The sequence below is a fragment of the Camelus dromedarius genome, chromosome 11 (genome assembly GCF_036321535.1).
Source record: "Camelus dromedarius isolate mCamDro1 chromosome 11, mCamDro1.pat, whole genome shotgun sequence".
Taxonomy (NCBI): Eukaryota; Metazoa; Chordata; class Mammalia; order Artiodactyla; family Camelidae; genus Camelus; species Camelus dromedarius.
The window spans coordinates 56791682-56813277 of NC_087446.1; the positions used below are offsets into that span (position 1 = coordinate 56791682).

Below are 21596 nucleotides of genomic sequence, written 5' to 3' on the forward strand. Positions count from 1 at the left end.
CGCCTGGGCTGTTAAAGGAAAGAGCTAAGTGCGAGAGCGCGAGCTCTACCTACCGACAGTGAAGAGAGCCGCCGCCACCGCCGCCGCCCGCTCGCCCGCCGCCGCCCGCGCCCAGCCCGGGAGCTGCGCCGCCCCGCCGGCCGCCGGCACCCAGGCGCCCCCCACCTGCCCAGCCCGGCCCGCCGCCCCGGGAAGCCGGCCGGCCTGGGGTTCGCTCCCGGGGGGAGGGCAGTTTCGGGGGTCCCGGGCGGGGGAGTCGGGAGCCAGAGGGGAGGGGGCGGCGGGTTTTCATGTGCCCAGCATGAGCTCCTACTTCGTCAACCCCCTGTTCTCCAAGTACAAAGGCGGCGAGTCCCTGGAGCCGGCCTATTACGACTGCCGCTTCCCGCAGAGCGTGGGCCGGAGCCATGCGCTGGTGTACGGGCCCGGCGGCTCGGCGCCCGGCTTCCAGCACGCCTCGCACCACGTCCAAGACTTCTTCCACCACGGCACCTCGGGCATCTCCAACTCGGGCTACCAGCAGAACCCGTGCTCGCTGAGCTGCCACGGAGACGCCTCCAAATTCTATGGCTACGAGGCGCTCCCCAGACAGTCCCTTTATGGGGCTCAGCAAGAGGCGAGCGTGGTGCAATATCCCGACTGTAAATCCTCCGCCAACACTAACAGTAGCGAAGGACAAGGCCACTTAAATCAAAACTCGTCTCCCAGCCTCATGTTTCCATGGATGAGACCCCACGGTGAGAAGCCTTTTCTCTTTCCCCCTTGGTCTCCCGCGCTCCGGGGTCTTCCCCCCCTCCCTTGCCTCCTTTTTGTCTGCCCTCGCTTTCCCTCCTGGCTTGGGGATCTCTCCAGCCCCACCCCCGGGCCTGAGTGGGTTTCTGGAGGTTGGGAGGTTGCGCTGGGGGTGGGGCACGGGGCTTGCCTGGGAGATTTGGGGGATTGGGGTGAAGGTGGGGGAAAGGTGGTGTCTGGGTGCAAAGGGTTAAAAAAATCGTTTCTCCACCTCTGTCAGTCAGCCAGTCTGTCTGTCTCTGTGTCTCTCTATCTCTCCCTCTCACTATCTCTAGTCAAAGTTGGGGAGGTGGCTGGGAAGGGCCCGAGGACTCTGAGGTTGTCAGCCTTTGGAGAAAGCCAGTTTCTCCATAAGGCAGAGAGCCTCAGTCCAGGGCAGTGGCCAGGCTGTCTTGGGGCCAAAGGAGACCCCTGCTTCCTTCCCCTTGCTGGGCCAGAGGGTGGCGGGACCCCCAAGGACAGGTGCTCTGGCTCTCTGGGGTACCCACCGTCTCCTCTCAGAGAACTAGACTTAGGGCCACTACCCCAACTTTGCTTTACTTCCTTCAGTTGGAGAGAAGAGAGGAGAAAAAAGAGGCAGGAAAGGAGGGAGGCCATGCAGATTAGAGGGCTCTGAGGTCCAGAGAACCCTTGCCAAGCTGCCCGCAATCAAAGGTTTGTGGGGTCTTCCCCCTGAGACCCTCAGGGCAGCTCAGGTCATGAGCCCCTCCAAGGGTGGCCCCTCATAACCCAATTTCGAAGTAAAAGGGGAAGCAAGAAAGTGACAAGTTCCAGCGGGGATGGCCCGTGATTTATTTGCTGGTCTCCAGTTAGCAATCAGGCCAAGCACTGATACATTCTAGGAGATCAATTATTTTTCTTCCTGGCAAAGCATTAGGTAGAGAGGTCCGAGGAGGGGCAGTGAGCAGAGACCCTCTTCTTCACCCCCACCCTTTTGCCTTCCTTTTGGAAACAGACTCTGTCCCCAGCCCTGCTCACCCAATGCCCCTCTGCACTTGTAAACAAAGCTGCAAGAGCCAGTTTCCTGGGACTTCAGGCCTGGGGGGGGTACTCTGCAGTGCTACCCTGGCCCCTGCCAGCCCCCAGTTTCCAGGCAGACCCCAGTCCCTGCCCCTACCCTCATCCTACCTCCCCAAGCGAAGCCAAGCCAAAACAAACCCTCAAACTTTCCTGCCCTTGCCTGCTTTTTGCTCTAGCCTTTTCTGCGGGAGGGAGGGAAACTGGGGAGACCAGAGGGGGTACTTCAGGGGAGGAAGACTGACAGAGGAAAGCTCAGCCCCCACCCGTACATAACCAGACTGGGGTTCTGTTCTGTCCAGCTCCGGGGCGGCGCAGCGGAAGGCAAACTTACAGCCGGTATCAGACCTTGGAACTAGAAAAGGAGTTTCTCTTTAATCCTTATTTGACACGAAAGCGCCGGATTGAAGTCTCTCACGCCCTGGGACTGACTGAGAGACAAGTGAAGATCTGGTTCCAGAACCGAAGGATGAAGTGGAAAAAGGAGAATAACAAGGATAAACTGCCGGGAGCCCGAGATGAGGAGAAGGTGGAGGAAGAAGGAAACGAGGAAGAGGAGAAAGAAGAGGAGGAAAAGGAAGAAAACAAGGACTGAGCAAAAAAGAGAGACACCCCCCCCCCTCGCCCTTAGCAACTCCCTTGAAGTTTCGTTTTATGGTAGCGGATAAATTGAGAAGTTTACGACTGTCATTTGCTTTTATAGAGAATAGAATGACACTCACAACTCTAACTACCTGTCAGATACTTGCAGCTCTGGTTTTATTACCTTTGGACTTCCCTCGATCTTTATTTGTCTGGGGGCTGGAGGGGGGAGATGGAGACACTACGAAAAGTTCCGAGTCTCTGTCTCAGTCTTTGCCCCAACACACACACTTGTCCCTCCCCCCACCCTTCCAAGTCCTGCCTGGATTTTAAGGTCTGAGAGAGACCTGGCCTCTTTGCCCCTTCTCCCAGCCCCTTCTTGCCACACTCCCACCTCCCTACTTCTCTGATAGTTATTTTAGAGGGGAGCCCCCCTCAAAATGTGGAAGAAGACTCGTGGCTTTGTTTTCATGCTAGGATTAGTGTATTAGATTTACTTTTTTATTTTCAAAGGAAAGAAAAAGTGAAGGAAGGAAGGAAAGGAAAGGGAAGATGTTTAAAGACATTTTTCAAATGATAGCAAGGAATATCCTCTCTCCTTCCCTGGGGCTCCCTGCTTAGACAGACCCCCTTGACTTTCTCTAGGAACCTGGTGGAAACCTGAAGGAGATGGGGGTCTCCCCCTCCCCCCTCCCTTTCCACAGGGTAGATAGAAGCCTGTAGTCACCGCTAAGATCCTACCTAGCCATCCCATGGTCACTCGGGCCCATGCCTTCCCCCACTTCACTGTCTGATTTCTGTTGTTGGGCCCACATTCCTCTGAGCTGCATCAGTGTTAGTGCTCAGAAACCACCATAATCATGAAAATAATGATGATAGTAATAATAATACTGATAATAAATCTTTAACATACTACCTAAAGGGAACCTGCAATAATCTTAAAAACACAAAAAAGAGAGAAATTTTAAAAAATCCTGATACAGGAGAAAAAAAGAGAAAAAATTAAAATGAAAAAAAAAGAAGAAAGAAACTTCCAACATATTTTATCACTACCTATAGAGAGAAATCCTGCTTTGAGAGTATTTGTAATGCGGTTTTGTTGTCGTTTGTTGCTGCTTATTTCACTAAGAAAAACCCAACAACTGAGACTGCCTAGCCCGCCGGTCCTGTGCGCTTTTATTGTGCTTCTAACCCCAGTAGAGTAGAACTAAATTGCACTGAATGTATAGTTAACTCTGTCTTGAATTCTCTGTTTATGCAATGTGCTCGAAAGAAAAAAAATGTTAAAAATATATCTATAATAATAATTTTTGGTCATTTGTCTTTATGTCCAGCTATGAATGTAGATTTTGTGTCTCGGCAGCCCTGTTTCTGGTCCAAGTACTTTGTATTGTATACGTGAGTCATAATTAAAAAAAAGAGAAAAAATATTTGAGGCTGGAATGGCTGACTTGCTTTTTCCCCAATTCTCCTCCTGCCCATTCTCTAACACCTGTCCCCTCCTCATCCTTTTGCAACACTCTGGTGAAGGTCTCCTCCACTGATCTGACTTTGGTTAGAGGGAACTCATGTGGAGAGGAGCAGAGGGGTTGAGAGAGCAGGCTGGGCTGGGAGGGCAGGTGGAAGTGGGGAGGTGGAGAGGATGGGAAGAAGACCGGTATGCTCTTGGGAGAACCTTGGCTCCAAACAAATGGGTTTCTGAATGCCAGGATCCCAGTGGGAAGATAGCATCTTCCCTCCACTGATCCACTGTCTTCATCCTGGCCCTGGGCTGGGCCCAGACCCCAAATCTTCTCCCAGGCCCTTTTCGCAACTAGGCCTTTTTCTTCCAGGGTCTGGGGCTGAGGATGAGGTTGAGGCAATGGGGTTCCTTCTGATCTCCACACACCCCCAGGGCCAACCCTTGGTACACAGCACCCAGCACTACAACATGAACAGGGTGGAAACAAGGTGAGGCTCCAGGCAGCCTGGAGGGCTTGGCTGGAAGATTTCTTCCAGTCGGGGATGAGGGAGCTTAAGCTTGGGGGAGGGCAAAGAAGGGGAAGGTGAGTGAGCTGGTACACCAAACAGCCTGGGCCCACATTCTGGAATTCAAATTTGGCCAGCCCAGAGCCATCACTGTCACCCAGCCCGCTTGCACCCACTCCAGCCTCTGTTCTGGCTGTTTCAAGCCCACTCCCAGTTTCACCTTGGCAGTTCCTGCCCTGCCCTCATAATTTGGGTCATTGGCCTGGGGCAGGGTGGACCTGCTGAGTGGACAGTTCCCCACCCCAGCCACAGCAGGGTAAGGACAATCTTCACTGAATTCCTCATTCTCCAAAATAAACGGTCAAAGGCTAAGGGATTCTGGGGGCAAGGGGTCTCTCATTCCTCCCTGGAGGGTCCTATTCAGAGAAATCTGTTTATGCCTGTAAGATTCTGGCAAATAATCCCAAATTCCAAAGATACAAGTCGTCTGATTCAGTCAAGAGAGGGGGGAAAGAGGAGGGGATGTGATCTGGTCTTAAAAACCAGACCCCCAAAGAGTGAAATATTTTTGAGACCAGATCTCTCTCTCTCTCCCCTGGCCAATGATTTCCCCAGACTTAGGCCCAGACAGACCCTTGTTTTGTGTAATTTCACCCGCGTCTGGGTCCCTGGCTCCCACGCAAAGTGGTCCTGAATACAGGATTGGATCAGGCGTCGTTAACGGGGGACTCCTGCAGCCCGAGAGAGGCTGCGGATTGGAAGCGCAGGCGGCGGGCAGCCGGGAACAGATTTGAGCAGCTCTGGGGGAAGTCTTTCGGAACCTGGGGTCCCTGCTGCCAGCCGCGGGGCCAGCCAGGTAACCCCTTTGCTGCGGTAAACACCGGCTACCCGCTGGGGAGACCCGAAAAGAGAGCATTTCGCTCCGACCGCAGGCCTTCCCATGGGCGTCCAGACTCAGCGGCCGAGGGCCGTTTCATTTTTAAATGTGGAATTATGATTGCTACTAATAAAAATCGCTGGCTCAGTAGCCGAATGGGTTGACCGTGCACTAACTGGCTTCGAAGGACCTCGCCGAATTTTCCCCATGCCAAATGTCCCATTCATCCCTGGCCCTGCTCAGCCATGCCCGTGGCCCCAAGCCCGGCGTCGGCGTCGGAGGGCGGGGTGCGTCTGGCGCCCGGCAACGCTTGAGATGCTAAGCCTCGGGTGGGCCAGACCAACAGAGCTCCAGCCACCCCCTCTTGCAGCATCCGCCCCCCCCACCCCGGTGCCCACCGCCTCTCTTTTCTCGTTTGGAGAGAAAAGGAGGCAAAACCCATTTTATGGGGGAACTTAATTGCGAGCGGGATGCGCTCTCTTTAGAAACGCGTCCTCCCAAATGCTCCCGCCGTCCCATTACCGGAATGGGGACCATTCGACTGCAGCAGATAGGACTTTCTCCTATTCTTTACTTTTTTATTAGCCAATCAAAGTGGCTTCCGAAAGCTATTTGTGATTTGTGAAAAATAGTATCTTTCAAAATGCTGAGTTAAAGCATCTCGCTCATTTCGCCCTGAATTTATTATTCTAATCTCAACCGTAGAGACGGGATAATGCAGCTATTAAGTTGGGGGGCAAATTCGTTTCTCTGAATTTTTTTTTTTTAATTCTCGGCATTTTCTCTCCCTCCCCACTTTACTGCAGAGGCAACGGAGTTGGGGGCCTGCGGGGGATCTCGGGGGGGTGAGGGAGGTAGTGAGTGCCCTAAAGGGCTCCTTGGGGGACCCTGGGGTGGGAGAATGGACTGGCCTCCTCAGCCTCATCTTTCCTAAATGAGATGCCCTGTAGCTGCGAGCCGGCTGGAGAGTTACCCCGCCCCACTTAGAGCGAACTCAGGACAGGTTGTGCCACAGACTAGAAGTAAAATTTCCGGTGAACTGCCCGCAGCGCTGTCCCATTCTCCCCTCGACCCATTGTGAAAAGCTGGGCCAGAGCTTCCTTGTCGTAATTTTTAACTACCTGTTATAAAATTTATGGGTGGGTTTGTAAAAGAAACGAGGTCCCTACATCCGGCTGAGGGAACTGCTTCTCTTACCGTGAAGGAAGTTTGGGGAGGGCATGAGGGACCCCCTGTTGGTTGGGGTGGGGCACCCAGCCATGGAAGTCCCCATGCCAGCTTGATTCAGGACCAAGGGAAGAGCCTTTGGGCCTTCAAATCTCCAGCTGGTGGGGAGAGTGGCTGGGTTATGACTGGCTGGCAAATAATCTCTATGGGCGAATTTATTCTGGGCTCCCCACACTGGGCTCATTGTCAAAATTAGGGGTCTGGAGAAAGGTGGGGGTGGGTAGCGCCTCAGAGTTTAGCATGGAAGGTGCAACTTAGAGAAGAATAGGTTCTTTCTTCAGGGCTTCCAAGGTGTGTCCCAGCTGCCCGGACATTGGAATTTTTCTGAAAAATGCAGGCGGGTGTGGGCCACCTGACAAGACAGAAAAGCTTCCCACCACCTTGCACCCAAAGAAAAAGAAGTGGGAACCAAGATCTTGGGTCTTAATTTGATTTTTAATTCTAAAATGATTAGAAGTAAGCTGCCATCTGAACCTAGGAATTGAGGAGACCTGACACTAGGGATGGTCTGGGGGGATGTCATTTTCTCTGAGAAAGGAACCTGGGGATGAGGCGCGCTTTGGGGGTTCTGGAGGTTGGCCCCCATTCTCACCCCTCCTGCGGTCTCTGCAGGACTGCCCAGGGCAGGTCTAAACCCTCTCTGCTCTTCAGACCACGGCCAGGTCAGGCTTGGCGATGACGCTTCCAGCTTCCAGCGGCCTGCCCCTCCCATTTCCATCTGGGCTGGAGTTGGGGACTGCCAGGACTGGACACCCCTGGGGAAGAATGCCGTTCTCTTCCTAGAAAAAAATGGTAGCGGTAGGGAGCGCATCCCTTCTCAGTCCCCTCACGCTGCTGGCCGTCACTGCCCCAATTGTCATAAACCTTTGCAAAGCTTTGGTTTCCCCAGGTTAAACCTTAATACACCATTTATTAAGGAAAATATGTAAAAATTCTGCATGGCAAAGGGAGGCAGCCGACTCCGTGCCCGAATCTTTCCTTCTCTCCTCTCGTGTCCCCCTTTTGCCCTTTCGGAGCTGACCAGGAGCAGCCCGCCCGTGGGGAGTGGGCGGTGGGTGGGGGTGGGGTGGGGGGTCGGGGGATGCTCCCTCTCCAAGAGAATTGGGTAAACATGGCGACCGCGGCGCCCATTTGCACACGCTACACAAATGCATCGCATTCCCGGTTGTTTGCAGAAAATTTACAGCTGAGTAATAAAAGTTTACGATCGACTCACAAGTTGGATTGGCCACAAGAAGTCATGTGGATTCCATCCATGAACGTGAACTTTTTATTGTGGTTTGTCCGTTCGGAGCGCTCCGCAGAACAGTCCTCCCTGTAAGAGCCTAACCATTGCCAGGGAAACCTGCGCTGGGCGCTCCCTTCATTACGAGTATTTTTTTTTTTTATTAATCTGATTAATAATTATTTTCTCCCCTCATTTAATTTTTTCCTCCCAGATGGAATTGCCGGAAGCTGGGGGCACCTAGGGAGGGGGGATGGGGGAGCGGCAGGAGTAGAGGGCACCCCTCTCTCCCTTCTCGACCCTCTAGCCCCCCAAGGGGCAGGAGGAATGCGGGAGCAGGAGTTGAGACAGGGAGCTGCATATGCCTCCGCCCCTCCCCTCTCCCAGGCTCTCCCTCCTGCCCCCTTCTTGCAACTCTCCTTAATTTTATTTGGCTTTTTGAATATTGGGACTATTTTTTTTTATTTTTAAATTTCTATAAAGTACATAAATGTATGTGGAGCTGAGACAGGCTCGGCAGCGGCACAGAATGAGGGAAGACAAGAAAGACAGTGGGAGAGAGAGAGGCAGAGAGAGAGGGAGAGGGAGAGTGACAGCAGCGCCCGGTAAGTGTTTCCTTATTGGTTCAAATATGTAACTAATGGTCCGTAGCTGGGTGGCGGTTTCAAGATAAGGACAGCAGCGGCTTGTCTTGGTTAGAGAGGAGAGGGGGCTGGCGAGAGGGTGGGCACGTGGGCAATTATGGGGAGGAAAATGGGGGGAGGATAGCAGAAACTAGGTTAAACTAGAATATAGTAGTGGGGGAAGTGTGTTGTTCCTATGTCACTGTGTGCTGAAGTTGGGGGTCGGGGGGCCAGAGGACTGCGCCAGTGGGGCTCAAGGCCAGTAGTGCGCCGACCATGTATGTCCTTACCTGTTATAATGGATCTGCGGCCTCTTGGCTAATGGGACTGGGACAGAGGTGGCCCGGGAGCTCAGACTTCAGGGCAGGAGAGAGAACTTGTAGGTTGTAACCATTGCCCCCAGAGCAAAGTCAGCCCCCCAACCCCCAAACAAACTTTCCAGCGCCCCCTCCCTGCTCCGCAGCCCCCTCCCTACCGGAGAGCGCGACCGCTAGAGCTCACACATGCGCAGTGCTGGCCCAGGGCCGAGCCGCGGAGCAGGAAGAGCGCGCAGCTAGGCGGGCGGCGGGGCCTGTTAATTGGCAATTAGGGGGGAGGCTGGTGGCTGGTGCGCGTCAGCGGAGGGGAGAGCGTCCGCCCACCCCCTGCTCCCACCCCTACTCGAGCGGATGGAAAGATGGGAGGTGCCCTGCGCTGCGGGTGGATGAGTGGGGGTGGGGGACTCGGTACTCAAAAGCCATCTTGTGCTTGGAAAAAGGGGGCCAATCTGCCTTCTCTCTCTTCCTGCGCGTCGCCTTCCACCCCCAACCGCGGCCACCCCACCCAGGGTACCCACTGGGCTGCTTCACCCGCCTCGCCTGGCTGCTCTGGTCTGGGATCTGCCCTGTCTGGAGCGGAGGTGGGAATTGGGGAGGCCCCAGGCTGGGTGGGGATAGGCCCAGGCCTCACTGGCGGGGCCTCCTGGGTGAGCGGAGGCAGTGAGGACTTAAGGCGCGGCCGGTTTAAGGGATAGGGACGTCAGAATTGGGCGGCCCAGAGGGTCCTGGGCGCTCGGGATCTTCCTAATAATTGGTGCTAATGGCGTGTTGTATAGTCTTAACCCAACACATATGGTTTCATAACACAGTGGCTTAATTTCTTCCAAATGTACGTGGCCCTGAATGTGTTGCAGCTTGATATATGACCCCGCCCTGCTCCCTGGCCTGGGTCCGAGGCGGCCCCTATATATATGTGAGCTTCTGTTTATAAAAGGCGATGCACACAGAATTGCTTACACACCCAGGCAGACACACCCCAGAAGAGGGGAGGGGCGCACATTCCTGGAGAGGTCCGAGAGTCTGGGGGCCAGACTCACCTTCAATCCAGGCCAAGAGCACCCCCCGCATCCTCTCCCAACGGCGCGACTTGGCTTCTCCAAACCCGAGTGGGGGAGGGGATCGCTCCCTGATTTCCTGTTTAAACCCCCACCGGTCGCCTAGGGGGTGCGGGGGGAATAGCCTACTTTTATCAAATTCTTAAAAATATAGTTCGATTGCATTCAAATCAAACCCCTTGGGCTGGAGTTGAGGGTGAATCTTCCCTCCCCTCCCCCCATAATCCCCTTCCTTTCCTCTCCTGCCCCCCCAAAATTCCCCTTTCGCAGCCGACATAAAGGCCTCTGAGGTATTCTCCCTGGGGAAGAAATGGCATTTTCTCTCCCCCTCCCCCCCCCCAATAGGACTTGTGTGTATCGGCAGAGGCGTCTGCCGAGGGGCTAATTTCGCGTTCCTTGTTTACGATCGAGAAAAGCGCTTGGCTCTCCCCAAATGGGCCCAGCCTGCCGCCTGCTCCGGCTGCGGCGCGCTCTCCCGCCGCTCTGGCCGGGCCCAGGGGCTGACGCCCCGGGGAGCCAGGCCGCAGCGGCCGAGACCCCGAGTCCCTGCGCCCTGCAAAGGGCAAGGGGAGTACAGTGGGCCAGTGGAGGAGCCCCGGAGGCCTGAAAATGGGAGCCTTTCTCCTGGCGTACTATGGGAATCGCGGATCGGTGAGGCCTCTGTTTCTCTCTTTCGCCTGTATTTTGTCTGCCCCCGCCCCTGCAGATGGCCCCACTGACTTGGGGAGGGGGGCGGCATAAGTCTCCTTTGTTCGTGCAAGGAAGACAACAGTTTCCGGAAAAGGCCACTGAGGCCAGTGGGGATTCACCTGGAATACTAGAGGGGCCCCCTCCCTTTGGAGGGGTGGGCCTGGGCAAGGCTGGGGTGTTTCTCTGGGACTACCAGGATCTAACCTATTGTGGTTGGTGAGATTTCAGTACTAGGGTTCCTGGTTGTCTGGTTGAAAAGCATCATCCTGAAATGTCCTTATATAATATTTTAATGAATTGATTTTCTGTCCCTTCCTGGCTAGAGTCTCGCAGGCCCCCACTCGTTTCACCCCTAGAATCTTCCTCATGAGACAGAGGGATGCAGAGAAAGCATTGCAGTGGTGACTGGCCCTGATTTTCCATTTTCTAGTCTGGCCAGGGGAAAAACCCAGCCCCAAATACCAGCCCCTTCCCTCCTTACTTTCGATTTTCCTTCCCTTCTCTCTCTCCCTTGCTGCTGCTCAAACAGAAGCAAAAAAGGGGCCACCAGTGGTAACCCTCAGCCTCCTTGTAGACCAAATTCCCTGTAGACGAGGTCCTTAGAGCAGGAGAGCACTGCTGTGATTATCTAATATTAGCCAGGGCGGCTGAGAATAGAAATCAGGCTCAAGGACTCTGCACACCCAGGACTAAAGATGGGCAGAAGCCCTGAATCTGTGGGTCAGGATCTGAGGACACTCCCTGGAGCCCAGGGTGCCCAGCACTCCCTTCTGAGTCCACTCTTTGGGCACCACAGGCCTGCCCCTTATGGGGCTTTGTCAGTCTTGCCATGGGCTGTATTTCATGAGCCAGCTCTTAGCTAAGGAGAAATGGGCAAAGCAAACCCTTTCTCTCCCTGGTCTGACAGTTGTGATCCCCACGAAGAATACGGCCTTGTTTGGAGAAGGCAGTCTTGTTGGGTTGGCTGTTGTGTTCCAAAACCAGGCTTGATAGCTTTATACATTTATTATATACAGGCTCAAATGTACCGGCGCAGACTTACGCGTGAATATATATACAGACTCATATTTCCTCGGTGGTTAATTGTATATTGCCATGCCTATATTCGCTCAAACACCATTTTATGTGCGTGAGAAATTTTGTTAGCCCTCACTAGATGGGTGTGTGCTCAAGGAGGCACTGGGTGCCCGCTGTGCATGCTCTGCTGAAAATGTGTGTGTGCTGGAATCGGAGTATGCGGGATTCAGTCACCAAGGGATGCCACAAAAGCTTTCTCAGACCTGATTGCCTTCGCTGTCCAAGTAGCTGTCCAAGTAGCCAGGCTGGGGAAAGACTGACTCCCTTCTGCTTTCTCTCCACACCTCCTTGAAAACTTCCCCAATTCAGGACTGTTTAACCAGGGGAATGCAGTTGTGTTGACAGTGCGTACTGTGGGGCTCTTTCGTGGAGGAGGTAGGCCTGTGAGCAGTTCTGAGCAGTTGCTGGGCCCTGGGGCTTGAAACCTTGCTGAGGTGGTGCAGGAGACTGGAGTGGTTAATAAGGTGGCCTCTGGGCAGTGGTCTGGGGTGGCTGCCGGTCAGGGTGTCTGGACAGGCCGGTGGAGAAGGAGAGCTAGAACCGGTAGGAGTGCGGTGACCATATATCTCCCGCCCCTGTTTGCCCGGCTCTCACCGGGCCCCAGCTTTGCCTGTGTCATCTGTGGGGCAGATTAGGGGTTCTCTAAGTTCCCCCAAATGCCCAGATCTGGTTACTGGTGGGACTTCATTTTAATCCTCTCTTTTACATAAGCCGGGAAGACGGCTGATGGGGAAGTGCCAGAGAAGAAGCTGGGTCTGGCCGCCTGTGGGCCTCGAGCACTGAGTGTGGGCTGGGGCTGGGAATTCCTAGCCTTTTTCGCTCTGGGACCACGGAAAGACAGAGCAGGGTGGGTATCAATGTCTGTGAAAACCCCAGTGAAAGAAAGTAAGGACAGGAGAGGAGCTGGTGGGGTTTTCCTCCACTCCCTAGGCAATCAGGTTCCTTGCAAGAATCTCCTGTCTAGACTTGCTGCGGGTGCCGAGGTGAGCAGCTTTCTCCCACCTTCTCTCTGCCGCTCACTGAAGGTGGCCTCGGGCTTTTGGGCTTCGGCCACCCCCCGGGTGCTGGGGTGACATTACCCACAAAGTGTGCCCCTCACCCGGCCCACGGCCTCTGCCACGTCGCTGCAGTTGCCCCTGTTTATTGTGTCTGTGAGTTGTTTACTTGTTTTGTCTGCTGCCACCCTGCGTCAGAAACCCGCCAAACCAGCAAACTCACCCAGAAGAACAAAGTGCAGCACTATCCTGAACTCCCTCCCCTTTCCGGCACCCTGCTCCCGCCATTACCTCCTCCCTTACTCTCTCTTTCCGAGGGGAGGAAGTAGAAATCGTCCTAAAATAGGGCAGCTGTTTATAGGGTGGGGGAATTATGGGGACACCATAAACCTCCCGGTGGTGGAGAGACAGAGCAGCCTTCCCCTTGCCTCTGGCTTTTCTTCCCTCCCCCTGGCAACTGCTTGGTTAAGGGGGCCACATTCATTGAAAAAGTTGAGTCCCCCTCACCCCACTCCTTTCTGCAGGAGGCTTTCCCTGAGACACAGGTTGTTGGGTTTTAAATCAGGATAATGTGGGTGGATTCATAAAGCTAGATAAAGAATGGCACTCTCCTCTCACTCTCCCTTCTCCTCAGCCCCCCAAAATAGCAGTGAATTTAAGCAAATCCTACAAAATTAAATTGCCCCTTCACTAAAGATCCTATAAATCTCCAATCCCGCCAGGTGTAGAGTCAGAGAGGCCGCTGATCGCCTCTAATTTTGCTCCTGGCTATCAAATCTAAAAGAGTATCATCAAAGTAAGTAATATTCTCCTTTCTGAAATTAATTCCCCCTCCCAATCTCTCTCCCTCTTTTCGCCAGCGCAGATTAAATGATTCTTTCAGATCTGCAAACAATAAAGGATAAAATTATTTACAGGGAAATGAGGATGATGTTTCATTGTTGGCTTATTGTTCCAGAACATAATAACATTTTATTTTCAAGTGGAAGAACTTAGACCAGAGGAAGAAAAAGGGGAATGGGGGGAAATAGTGAGGGGAGGCAAGGCACCCACACACCAAACTCGTGCTGTATATAACTTTTATGACATTTATAATTTCCTCATGACAACTCACTGTGACGTCATAAATGCTGTGTTCTTGGATTTTACAGTTCTCATAAACCTCCAAAGTGGGTCCAAGCAGTGCTAGGTGTGGAGGGATGTAAGAGAAGACAGGAACTTGGGGAATCCTTTAACCTCATTCTGGGGACCAAAAATATTCTGAATATTCTGGATTTTCATTTTCTCTTGGGCCAAGCAGGGCTACTTGCTTTGCCTCCCTAAAATGTCACTCAGGGTCTGAGTTCCCTCCCCATTCCCAATGGGGACTAGATACTGTGTCCTAAGGCTCTCTGTCTGCCCTCTCCAGAGCTGATATTCAGCTGCTTGGGATAGAGGTGAGAGGCTGGGGGTCCAGGCCCCAAAAGCCAGAAATGATTTCTTCCAGAGGGAGCCGCAAGGGGTTCAGGGCTGAGTGTGATGGGACAGAGATGCTTAAGATCTGTTTTACTTTTTAACCCTCAGCCAGAGAAGTGAGTTGAGAAGCCAAATGCTGGTGTGGTACGGGAGTCTGTGTCAGCTGATGGTAGCAGCATTAAGTGGAGTGGTGGTAAAGAAAGGTCAGGCAGAAATCTGGAAAGAGAGGGAGAGGAGAAAATATGACATGAGTTAGCAGAGCCCCTCCATGTACCTTTCTTCTCTGTTTAATTGCAAATAAAGCAAAAGCAGCTTGGGCAGCCTCACTACCTCTCAGCTCAAAAGAGGAGTCACCAGCCCAGGCCTCTGAGGTGTTTAGGGCAGTTCTCAGGAGCTTGACATGCCCCATCTGGCCTTTTCCTCCTCCCCGCCTCCCTGCTGACCCCCAACTCCATTCAGCTGGCCAGACTGGGCCCCGTCCCCAGAATATCAGCACCCCCAAATGGGATCCATTTCCAGGTTGGGTGTGTCAAATTTCACTTTTCTCCAAGTATCTCCATGCCTGAACTTTGAAAGGAGAAAGAGCTTTCTTTTTCGGAATGCAATGCGTCTATAGGGGGTGTGGGCTCAGACAACTTCCTCACCGTATCTGTGAGCAGCTGGGGGTTCCTTGGGTGAGCTATGCTTTGGTGTCCCCAGGCAGATCCAGTTCCCTGTGGTCAGGTTCTCTGGTGGACTAGGAGACTCTCTCTGCAATCCTTTTACTCTGGATTCTGTGGAGATCAAAGGAGCTCATACACAAAACAGTAGACATTTGGAGTAGGATTTATTTTTTAAATTTTTAAATAAAAAAAGTCCAATCATAAGCCAGTCGAGCCAACTGAGCAGTCACTCCAGAACAGCAAAGCCTTAACCAAACAGTGCAATTGTGAAGTGAGATGAACAATTATTGAAACTCAGCTTTCACTGCAAGAGGGATTTCAGCCCTCGCCCAGTGGCACAAAAGGGGCCGGTGGGTCAAGGGCTCCTCTCTGGCTCTGGAAATCGAGGATTGAGGGGGTAGGTTGGGCAGCTGCAGTGGCTTCCAGGCAGCCAGGCGCTCAGGCCGAACGCTGAGTCCTGCGGCTCCAGTGTCCGTGTCCCTGAGCAGCCTCCGGAGGCGCCGAGCTGTAGTTGGTGGCGCCGGCAGCCAGGAATGGAGTGTATCTGTGTTTGAGGCTTGGTGAATCAGACATCCGCGCAGAGTTGGGGGATCTGGGGAGAGAGAGAAGACTGGCAGAACACAAACTAAGCAGGACCTCTGGAGAAGACTGTCCCCAAATAAAAATTCCAGATCTCACCCCCACTGTCACTTTAGATACCCTTCGCCAAGAAAATAATATATTTCCCAGAGCAGAGTTGAAAGCAAATGCAGGCAAGGTGAGGCCTGCCCATGAACCCCTCCCAGGCCAGGGTCCAGTCCCAGCCACCCTCTCCCGGGTTCAGAGCTACACAGGCCCCCAAACCTGGCCTGGAGCGGAGCAAGGCTGGAGTAGGAGCCCTTCACTCGCCCTGGGAAACCTTCAAGTGGCCAGCCTCCAATGCAACCCTTAACTTTGGGGACTCCAGGCCAGTGACTGCCCCCTTCTCAGGCCCAGGGCGACTGCAGTATGTTCCTCTCCTATAATTAGTGCTCATGAAAAGCATGTGTTTTGGATGGGGAGGAGTGGAACGGTGACCGGCAACTTTCTCCCTTTATTCCTTTTCTGTGTTTTTTGAATTCTGTTTTCGAATCCACTAATTCCAGCTCCGAAAGCGAAAATCCGTTCTTGCCGCCAAACCCCTTCGGAATGCTTGATTCCCGAGGAGGCCGAAGGGGCAGAGCAACTCACAGACCTGTGGGCCTGATGGGGGTGGGGGGGTTTCTCTGAACCCTCTGATTTCTCTAGGCTTGTTTTATAGAAACAAAGAACAAGTTCTCCCCCCTCCTTCCCAGGACTTGTGCATATTTACAGAGCTCAACTGCAGTTTTAATAAAACATCTGTTCTTGCTTCTGCTGATGAGTTTCCATAATTGTTTTCAGACAAATTTAACAGGAAAATATAAATATATTTAGAAAAATCCAAGTCCCAGCTCTTCTCCCATAGACACTCGTTCTTTTGCAAAAAAAAAAAAAAAAAAAAAAGAAAAGAAAAGAAAGAAAGAAATTAACATGAAATGAAAAAAGGAAAATAAAATCCAATGGAGGGAAGATCCGGCTCATCTGACCTGCTCTCCCCCCTTGGAGCGAATCCTTCTAGCAAATTTCTGCTGCATAATTAAAGATCTAACTGAAAGAAGGTGGCTTCTTTCCTCAGGAACGGAAGGTGATGGAGGGAGACTGTGCTGGAAATTAATTTTGCCAAAAGTCTTTAAGCAGTGGGGGAATTTATTTGTATTTCTGCTTCCCCTTCTCTCCCCCTTCCAGCATTTCTGCCTTTTTCCCCCAGCAGCTGGTTCCTGTTCATTATAAATCGGCGAGACCTTTCAGTCTCTGCCCTCTGTTTAGGGACGTAATAAAACACTTAACTTTCCGGGGCTGAGACTTACATTCTGCTCCTCAGGTCGCCCACCCCCGCGCCCACCGCCTTTAGGCCCCAAAGGAGACTCTTTCCAACTTTGGGGCCCCTTTCCCCTCCAGACCTGGTTTAGGAGGGGCTCAAGGAAACCCAGGCATCCTGGTTGGGAAGCTGCAACACATGCTTCCCCAGAAGCCCTTTCTTGCTTCCAAGATCCTTCCTTCCCTTACCCACCCATAAAAGAGATTTAAAAATACATGGAAAATCAACACTCATTGAAAGTGAAACCTCATTAAGACATCCTATCTTCCATCATTCAATTTGTTGAACATTGCAACAATTTAATATCTTGAAGGAAATATCACTGACATGATTTATCCCTCCAGCAATCTCTCTCTGAAATGGGGGGGGGTGATGAGGAGGGAGGGTATTTACTCTCTCTTCTGGCCTGTCCTGTGTGTTGCACAGCTACCCCTAGGGCAGAATTGAGGCTGGAAACTCTGAGAGCAGCTACTTGTGTCCAGGGGTGCACTGGCTAGTCCCTTAGCTCATCCCCCTGGGTCTTCCACTCCCTCCCCAGTTCTCTCTCCCTCTTGCCCTCCAGGGGGCCTGGAGCCCCAGCCAGCTGTTGGAAACCTCTGTCCAGGCATGTCATGAATTCGAAGACAGCTGGATTCTAGAGCGAAAAGCAGCTCAAGCTGGTGCTGGTGTCTGTGTACCTGCCATGTCACCCCAAAATGAGACAACTCATCTCAGAATTTCTTTCTTAATTTTAAGAATCCTTCTCTAGACTTTCACTGTCTCCTTGGGGAGAGGAAAGTATGGTCCAAGAGGGGGAACCTTTATAATTACAGGGCGTTTTCCCTCTGCCTTTCTAAATACCAACAATTTCCCTCCTCTCTGAAGGATTAGGGCTGCATTTTGAAAAGCTAACACCAACTGTTTCACAGGAAGACTCTTCAATCCCATAACGAGGTTCATGCATTAACTAACATGTCTCCATCAGCTCCTACACACTGTCTGCTTTTGGGTTCGAAACTTTATTTTTCCCCCCTAGCGACACTCCAGGGAAGCCTTAACGTTACAGAAGATGAATAAACGAGTTTTTTCCCAGCGTAGTCCCGTTTATGGCTTTATTGCTACCCATTGATTACTCCGCTTTGTTACACAGAAGGAAAAGATCATAAAATCTGGCGACATCCGGGTTCTTGTTATAGCCAGTCTCCCCCCCCCCCAAAAATGGTGAGGGGAAAATATGAGCTTCCACTGCTCCCTTTGCTTGTCCAACCGCCCCACTCTTTGTCAACTCAAAGTATTTTCAGCCTATGTTACGATATCAAATTAAGTTTGGATTAATCAGGGGAAAAAAGCCCATCTGCACACCTTCCGCTGTTTCTGTTCGCCCATTGCGGCTCCCTCAGAAGCCTCGGACTCAGCTGCCTTTCCCTAACCTTCTCTTCCTTTTTCTCAGCCCCAAGGTGGGAAGAAAATAAGAGTAGGGGCTGCTGAGAGGCCCGGACCCCATCAGGTGTGGCTGGCCCTTGGGTGAGAGCTCCCCAGGAAAACTAGGCTGGAATCTCCAAGCCCCAGAGCTCAGGTCCAGGAACACCTCCCTTGGCAGGGCAGAGTCTGAGGGGGCAGGGGCTTCTGACCTGGGTGGGGGCTTGAGCCTGCAACATGCTCACTGTCCATCAGAGCCCCATCAGCCTTCTTTTTCTGGCTGGATCCTAGTGAATTACCCCAACCGGCCCTGGCTGGCTCCAAATCATAAATTCTCACCAACATAAACAGGAGTTGATGTGTCTAGAAAGACACTCAGAGTTTTCTTCTTTCCTTCTTCCTTCCTTTTCCTCTCTCTCCCACCTTTTACTTCTTTCTCTTCCTTGCCTATTGTATTTTTTTCCAATAAATTTTCCCTTTTGGGCAAAAATGCTGCAGGAGTTTCCCCAAAAAGAGGGTCCTGAGGAGGAGGTGGAGGGGGGCTAGGAGGAAGAAGCAGCAGCTCCTTTGCACACCTCACCTTCGCCACTGCACCCTGAAGTCTTGCCCTTCCCTTGTAAGACTTAGTAGCTCCCCACTTGCCCCCTACACCCCAGACTCTCAGACACACTCTCCTTCCTCTGAGCATCCTGTTTTATGCAACTTCTTTCTACTTTTGATTTTTAAAAAATTATTTGGAAAAAAATATACTGGTTTAGTGATGGGGACTCACACCATGAAGTGTCAAACCAGGATTTCCTGTAGGATTTCTGGGGATCCCCCTGAGCTGAGAGGGAGCTCCTCCTCCCATGGGGGAATCAGGATGTAATTTTAGAAGGGAGCATATATAAAAGATGAAATCAGATTGAACATACAGGGATTTCTCCAGCCCTGGCTCTGGTCACAGCACAGCAAAGTTAACTGGGGCTGAGAGATTTGCTGGGAGTGCAGCTCTCTTTTTCTGGGCCCCAAGGCCCTGCTCACGAACATTCACCCTTCCTTCACCTTCAAATCAGTTACCTTTCATATATATTTTAAAGAAATCCAAGTCTTACTTTCAAAGCACACACTTAGTCTCAACTAGGGAATCAACAGAAGCAGAAGCGATTTTTTTCCCCCTTCTTGACATCTGGCTTGCGATTGGCTGGAAGGGGGTCAGCTGACTTTGTCATTTTGTCTGTCCTGGATTGGAGCCGTCCCTATAACCATCTAGTTCCGAGTACAAACTGGAGACAGAAATAAATATTAAAGAAATCATAGCCCGACCAGGTAAAGGCAAAGGGATGAATTCCTACTTCACTAACCCTTCCTTATCCTGCCACCTCGCCGGGGGCCAGGACGTCCTCCCCAACGTCGCCCTCAATTCCACCGCCTATGATCCAGTGAGGCATTTCTCGACCTATGGAGCGGCCGTTGCCCAGAACCGGATCTACTCGACTCCCTTTTATTCGCCACAGGAGAATGTCGTGTTCAGTTCCAGCCGGGGGCCGTATGACTATGGATCTAATTCCTTTTACCAGGAGAAAGACATGCTCTCAAACTGCAGACAAAACACCTTAGGACATAACACACAGACCTCAATCGCTCAGGATTTTAGTTCTGAGCAGGGCAGGACTGCGCCCCAGGACCAGAAAGCCAGTATCCAGATTTACCCCTGGATGCAGAGAATGAATTCGCACAGTGGTGAGTTTTACAGCTCCGAGATATAAATTAAATAAACTGAACTGGCTTTATGACCGGCTTCCCTAGAAGAACGGGCGGAGAGAGTTTTTTATGGCCCCATAAAAACAATCACGCTCGTCTCCTCGCCGACGCCGAGACAGGGCCCCCTCTTCTGCCCCCTCTGCTCGCCTCCCGCTTGCTCGCAGGGGCCTGGCCCCCTCGGCCCCTGACAGATTGGAGGGCTCCAAGGCGAGCTGAGGGGGCAGGAACAGGGCAGGGGATGAGGGGTGGGGGTGGGGAGCCCCCCAAAGTCAGTCAGGCTGAGGAGAAGGAGGGGGAGAGGAGGGGACAGAGAAGTGGGGAGAAGTTTCCAAGGAGCTAGGGTGCTTGGGGAGATGGGGGAGCCAGTCGTTAAGAAATGGGGCCCTCATCCCCAATGTTTGGGGCTTTTCAAAAATCAGCTATTATACTTACAGCTTTCTGCCTGGTTCTGCCACCCCCCTACACACCTCTCTTTGGGACACACCTACCAACCTATGGGGGGGGACTGAATGAAGTTGGGATCCTGGCTGTACCCCCAGTGGGGGTGGGGACAGGACAGAGGGGAGAAGTCTGGAGCCTGAGGCGGCCTGTGAGTTGCTGGCCAAGTTAGGAGGGTCAGGGCTGTGCTAGGCTAAATCGTCTGCGGAGGATGCCTTGCTGATTGTTTTTAGTGTGTTTTGTGCCCGGATCTCTAGGGGTCGGCTATGGAGCGGACCGGAGGCGCGGTCGCCAGATCTACTCGCGGTACCAGACCCTGGAACTGGAGAAGGAATTTCACTTCAACCGCTACCTAACGCGGCGCCGGCGCATCGAGATCGCCAACGCGCTGTGCCTGACCGAGCGACAGATCAAAATCTGGTTCCAGAACCGCCGGATGAAGTGGAAAAAAGAGTCTAATCTCACGTCCACGCTCTCAGGGGGCGGTGGAGGGGCAGCGGCTGACAGCCTGGGCGGAAAAGAGGAAAAGCGGGAAGAGACAGAAGAGGAGAAGCAGAAAGAGTGACCAGGACTGTCCCTGCCACCCCTCTCCTGCTCCCTCGCTCCCCCCAGCTCCCTCCTAATCACACACTCTGTATTTATCACTGGCACAATTGATGTGTTTGGACTCCCCGAGACAAAATTAGGGCGTCAAATATGGACCTGAAAAGTCAACTTTGGACCCCCCTCCCTCACCGCACAAACTCTTTCACCAGGCGCCTCCTCCTCCTCGCTCCCGCTAGCTCGTTCTCGGCTTGTCTGCAGGCCCCTTCCCCCGCCCAGGCCTTGGGGCTCTCCCCAGAACCTCGCTTCAGACTCCACAGATCTTCCTCCAAACGAGGACTTGGCCTCCCACCCCTTCGGCGCCCCCCACCCCCGCCCCCGCGCAGAGAGCCGGCTCCCGGGCCCGGGGGCCTCCGCTCCGGGGCCTCAGGGCCCGGCCTGGCCGCCGGGGAGGGCGGGAGGCCCAAGGAGGGCGCGTCGTGGCCCCACAGCAACCCCCAGGGCCTCCCCGCAGCCCCCGCCCGGCCCCTCTGCCCCAGCAAATGCCCAGCCCAGGCGAATTGTATTTAAAGAATCCTGGGGGTCATTATGGCATATTACAAACTGTGACCGTTTCTGTGTGAATATTTTTAGCTGTATTTGTGGTCTCTGTATTTATATTTATGTTTAGCACCGTCCGTGTTCCAATCCCACCTTAAAAAGAAAAAAAAAAAAGAGGGAAAATTACAAAAAGAGAGGAAAAAAAGTGAATGACGTTTGTTTAGCCAGTAGGAGAAAAAAATAAATTAAAAAAATCCCCTCGTGTTACCCTCCTGTATAAATCCGACCTCTGGATCCGTTCTCGAATATTTAATAAAACTGATATTATTTTTAAATGTTTATATCGGGGTTTCTGTTACTTCGCTCGCCCGCCGGCCTCGGGGTGAAAGTTGGAGCAGGCTCCGAGCGCTCCCGCGTCTGCCCGCCGCCTGTGAGCCCCCAGCCCCCTGCACGC

The 21596-nt window shown here is 52.7% G+C and overlaps 3 protein-coding genes and 1 long non-coding RNA gene across 8 annotated transcripts in view; 3 read left to right on the plus strand and 1 right to left on the minus strand.

Annotated features, from left to right (window-relative positions):
• The first annotated feature begins 254 nt into the window (after nt 1-254).
• HOXC8 (homeobox C8) lies at nt 255-4335 on the plus strand. Its single transcript, XM_010986601.3, has 2 exons — nt 255-737; nt 2112-4335. Exons 1-2 carry the CDS (start codon nt 302-304, stop codon nt 2402-2404), a joined length of 729 nt encoding a protein of 242 aa, XP_010984903.1. The 5' UTR covers nt 255-301; the 3' UTR covers nt 2405-4335.
• Nucleotides 4336-6889: 2554 nt separating this feature from the next.
• On the minus strand, nt 6890-8871 carry LOC116156326 (uncharacterized). The gene is made up of 4 exons (XR_004140081.2): nt 8787-8871; nt 8602-8667; nt 7680-7788; nt 6890-7242 (listed from the first exon to the last, which is right to left on the minus strand). It is a non-coding gene; the product is annotated as an uncharacterized LOC116156326 (long non-coding RNA).
• On the plus strand, nt 8228-21481 carry HOXC6 (homeobox C6). Of its 5 annotated transcripts, none has more exons than XM_031462390.2 (3): nt 8228-8293; nt 19255-19600; nt 20317-21481. In XM_031462390.2, the coding sequence occupies exons 2-3, from the start codon at nt 19447-19449 to the stop codon at nt 20622-20624; spliced, it is 462 nt and encodes a 153-aa protein (XP_031318250.1). In that variant the 5' UTR covers nt 8228-8293; nt 19255-19446; the 3' UTR covers nt 20625-21481. The 5 variants fall into 5 exon arrangements, with proteins under 5 accessions (XP_031318250.1, XP_064347138.1, XP_064347139.1 ...); XM_064491068.1 differs by lacking the exon at nt 8228-8293 and adding an exon at nt 10198-10334 and having other exon boundaries at nt 20293-21481; XM_064491069.1 differs by lacking the exon at nt 8228-8293 and adding an exon at nt 10198-10334 and having other exon boundaries at nt 19375-19600; nt 20293-21481.
• The window catches only part of HOXC4 (homeobox C4), a 37804-nt gene continuing 24437 nt past the window's right edge, over nt 8230-21596 (plus strand). Inside the window, exon 1 of the mRNA XM_031462386.2 lies at nt 8230-8293. The gene's annotated coding sequence lies outside the window, so the exon portion shown is untranslated. The remainder of the gene's footprint in view (nt 8294-21596) is intronic.

Excerpts from the sequence above, each read along its gene's own strand:
- HOXC6 (XM_064491066.1), top strand. The coding sequence starts at position 19,201 with ATGAATTCCTACTTCACTAACCCTTCCTTATCCTGCCACCTCGCCGGG. Across the intron at positions 19,601-20,292 it reads GAGAATGAATTCGCACAGTG|TGTGTTTTGTGCCCGGATCT; the intron begins GTGAGTTTTACA and ends GATTGTTTTTAG.
- HOXC8 (XM_010986601.3), top strand. The coding sequence starts at position 302 with ATGAGCTCCTACTTCGTCAACCCCCTGTTCTCCAAGTACAAAGGCGGC. Across the intron at positions 738-2,111 it reads TCCATGGATGAGACCCCACG|CTCCGGGGCGGCGCAGCGGA; the intron begins GTGAGAAGCCTT and ends TGTTCTGTCCAG.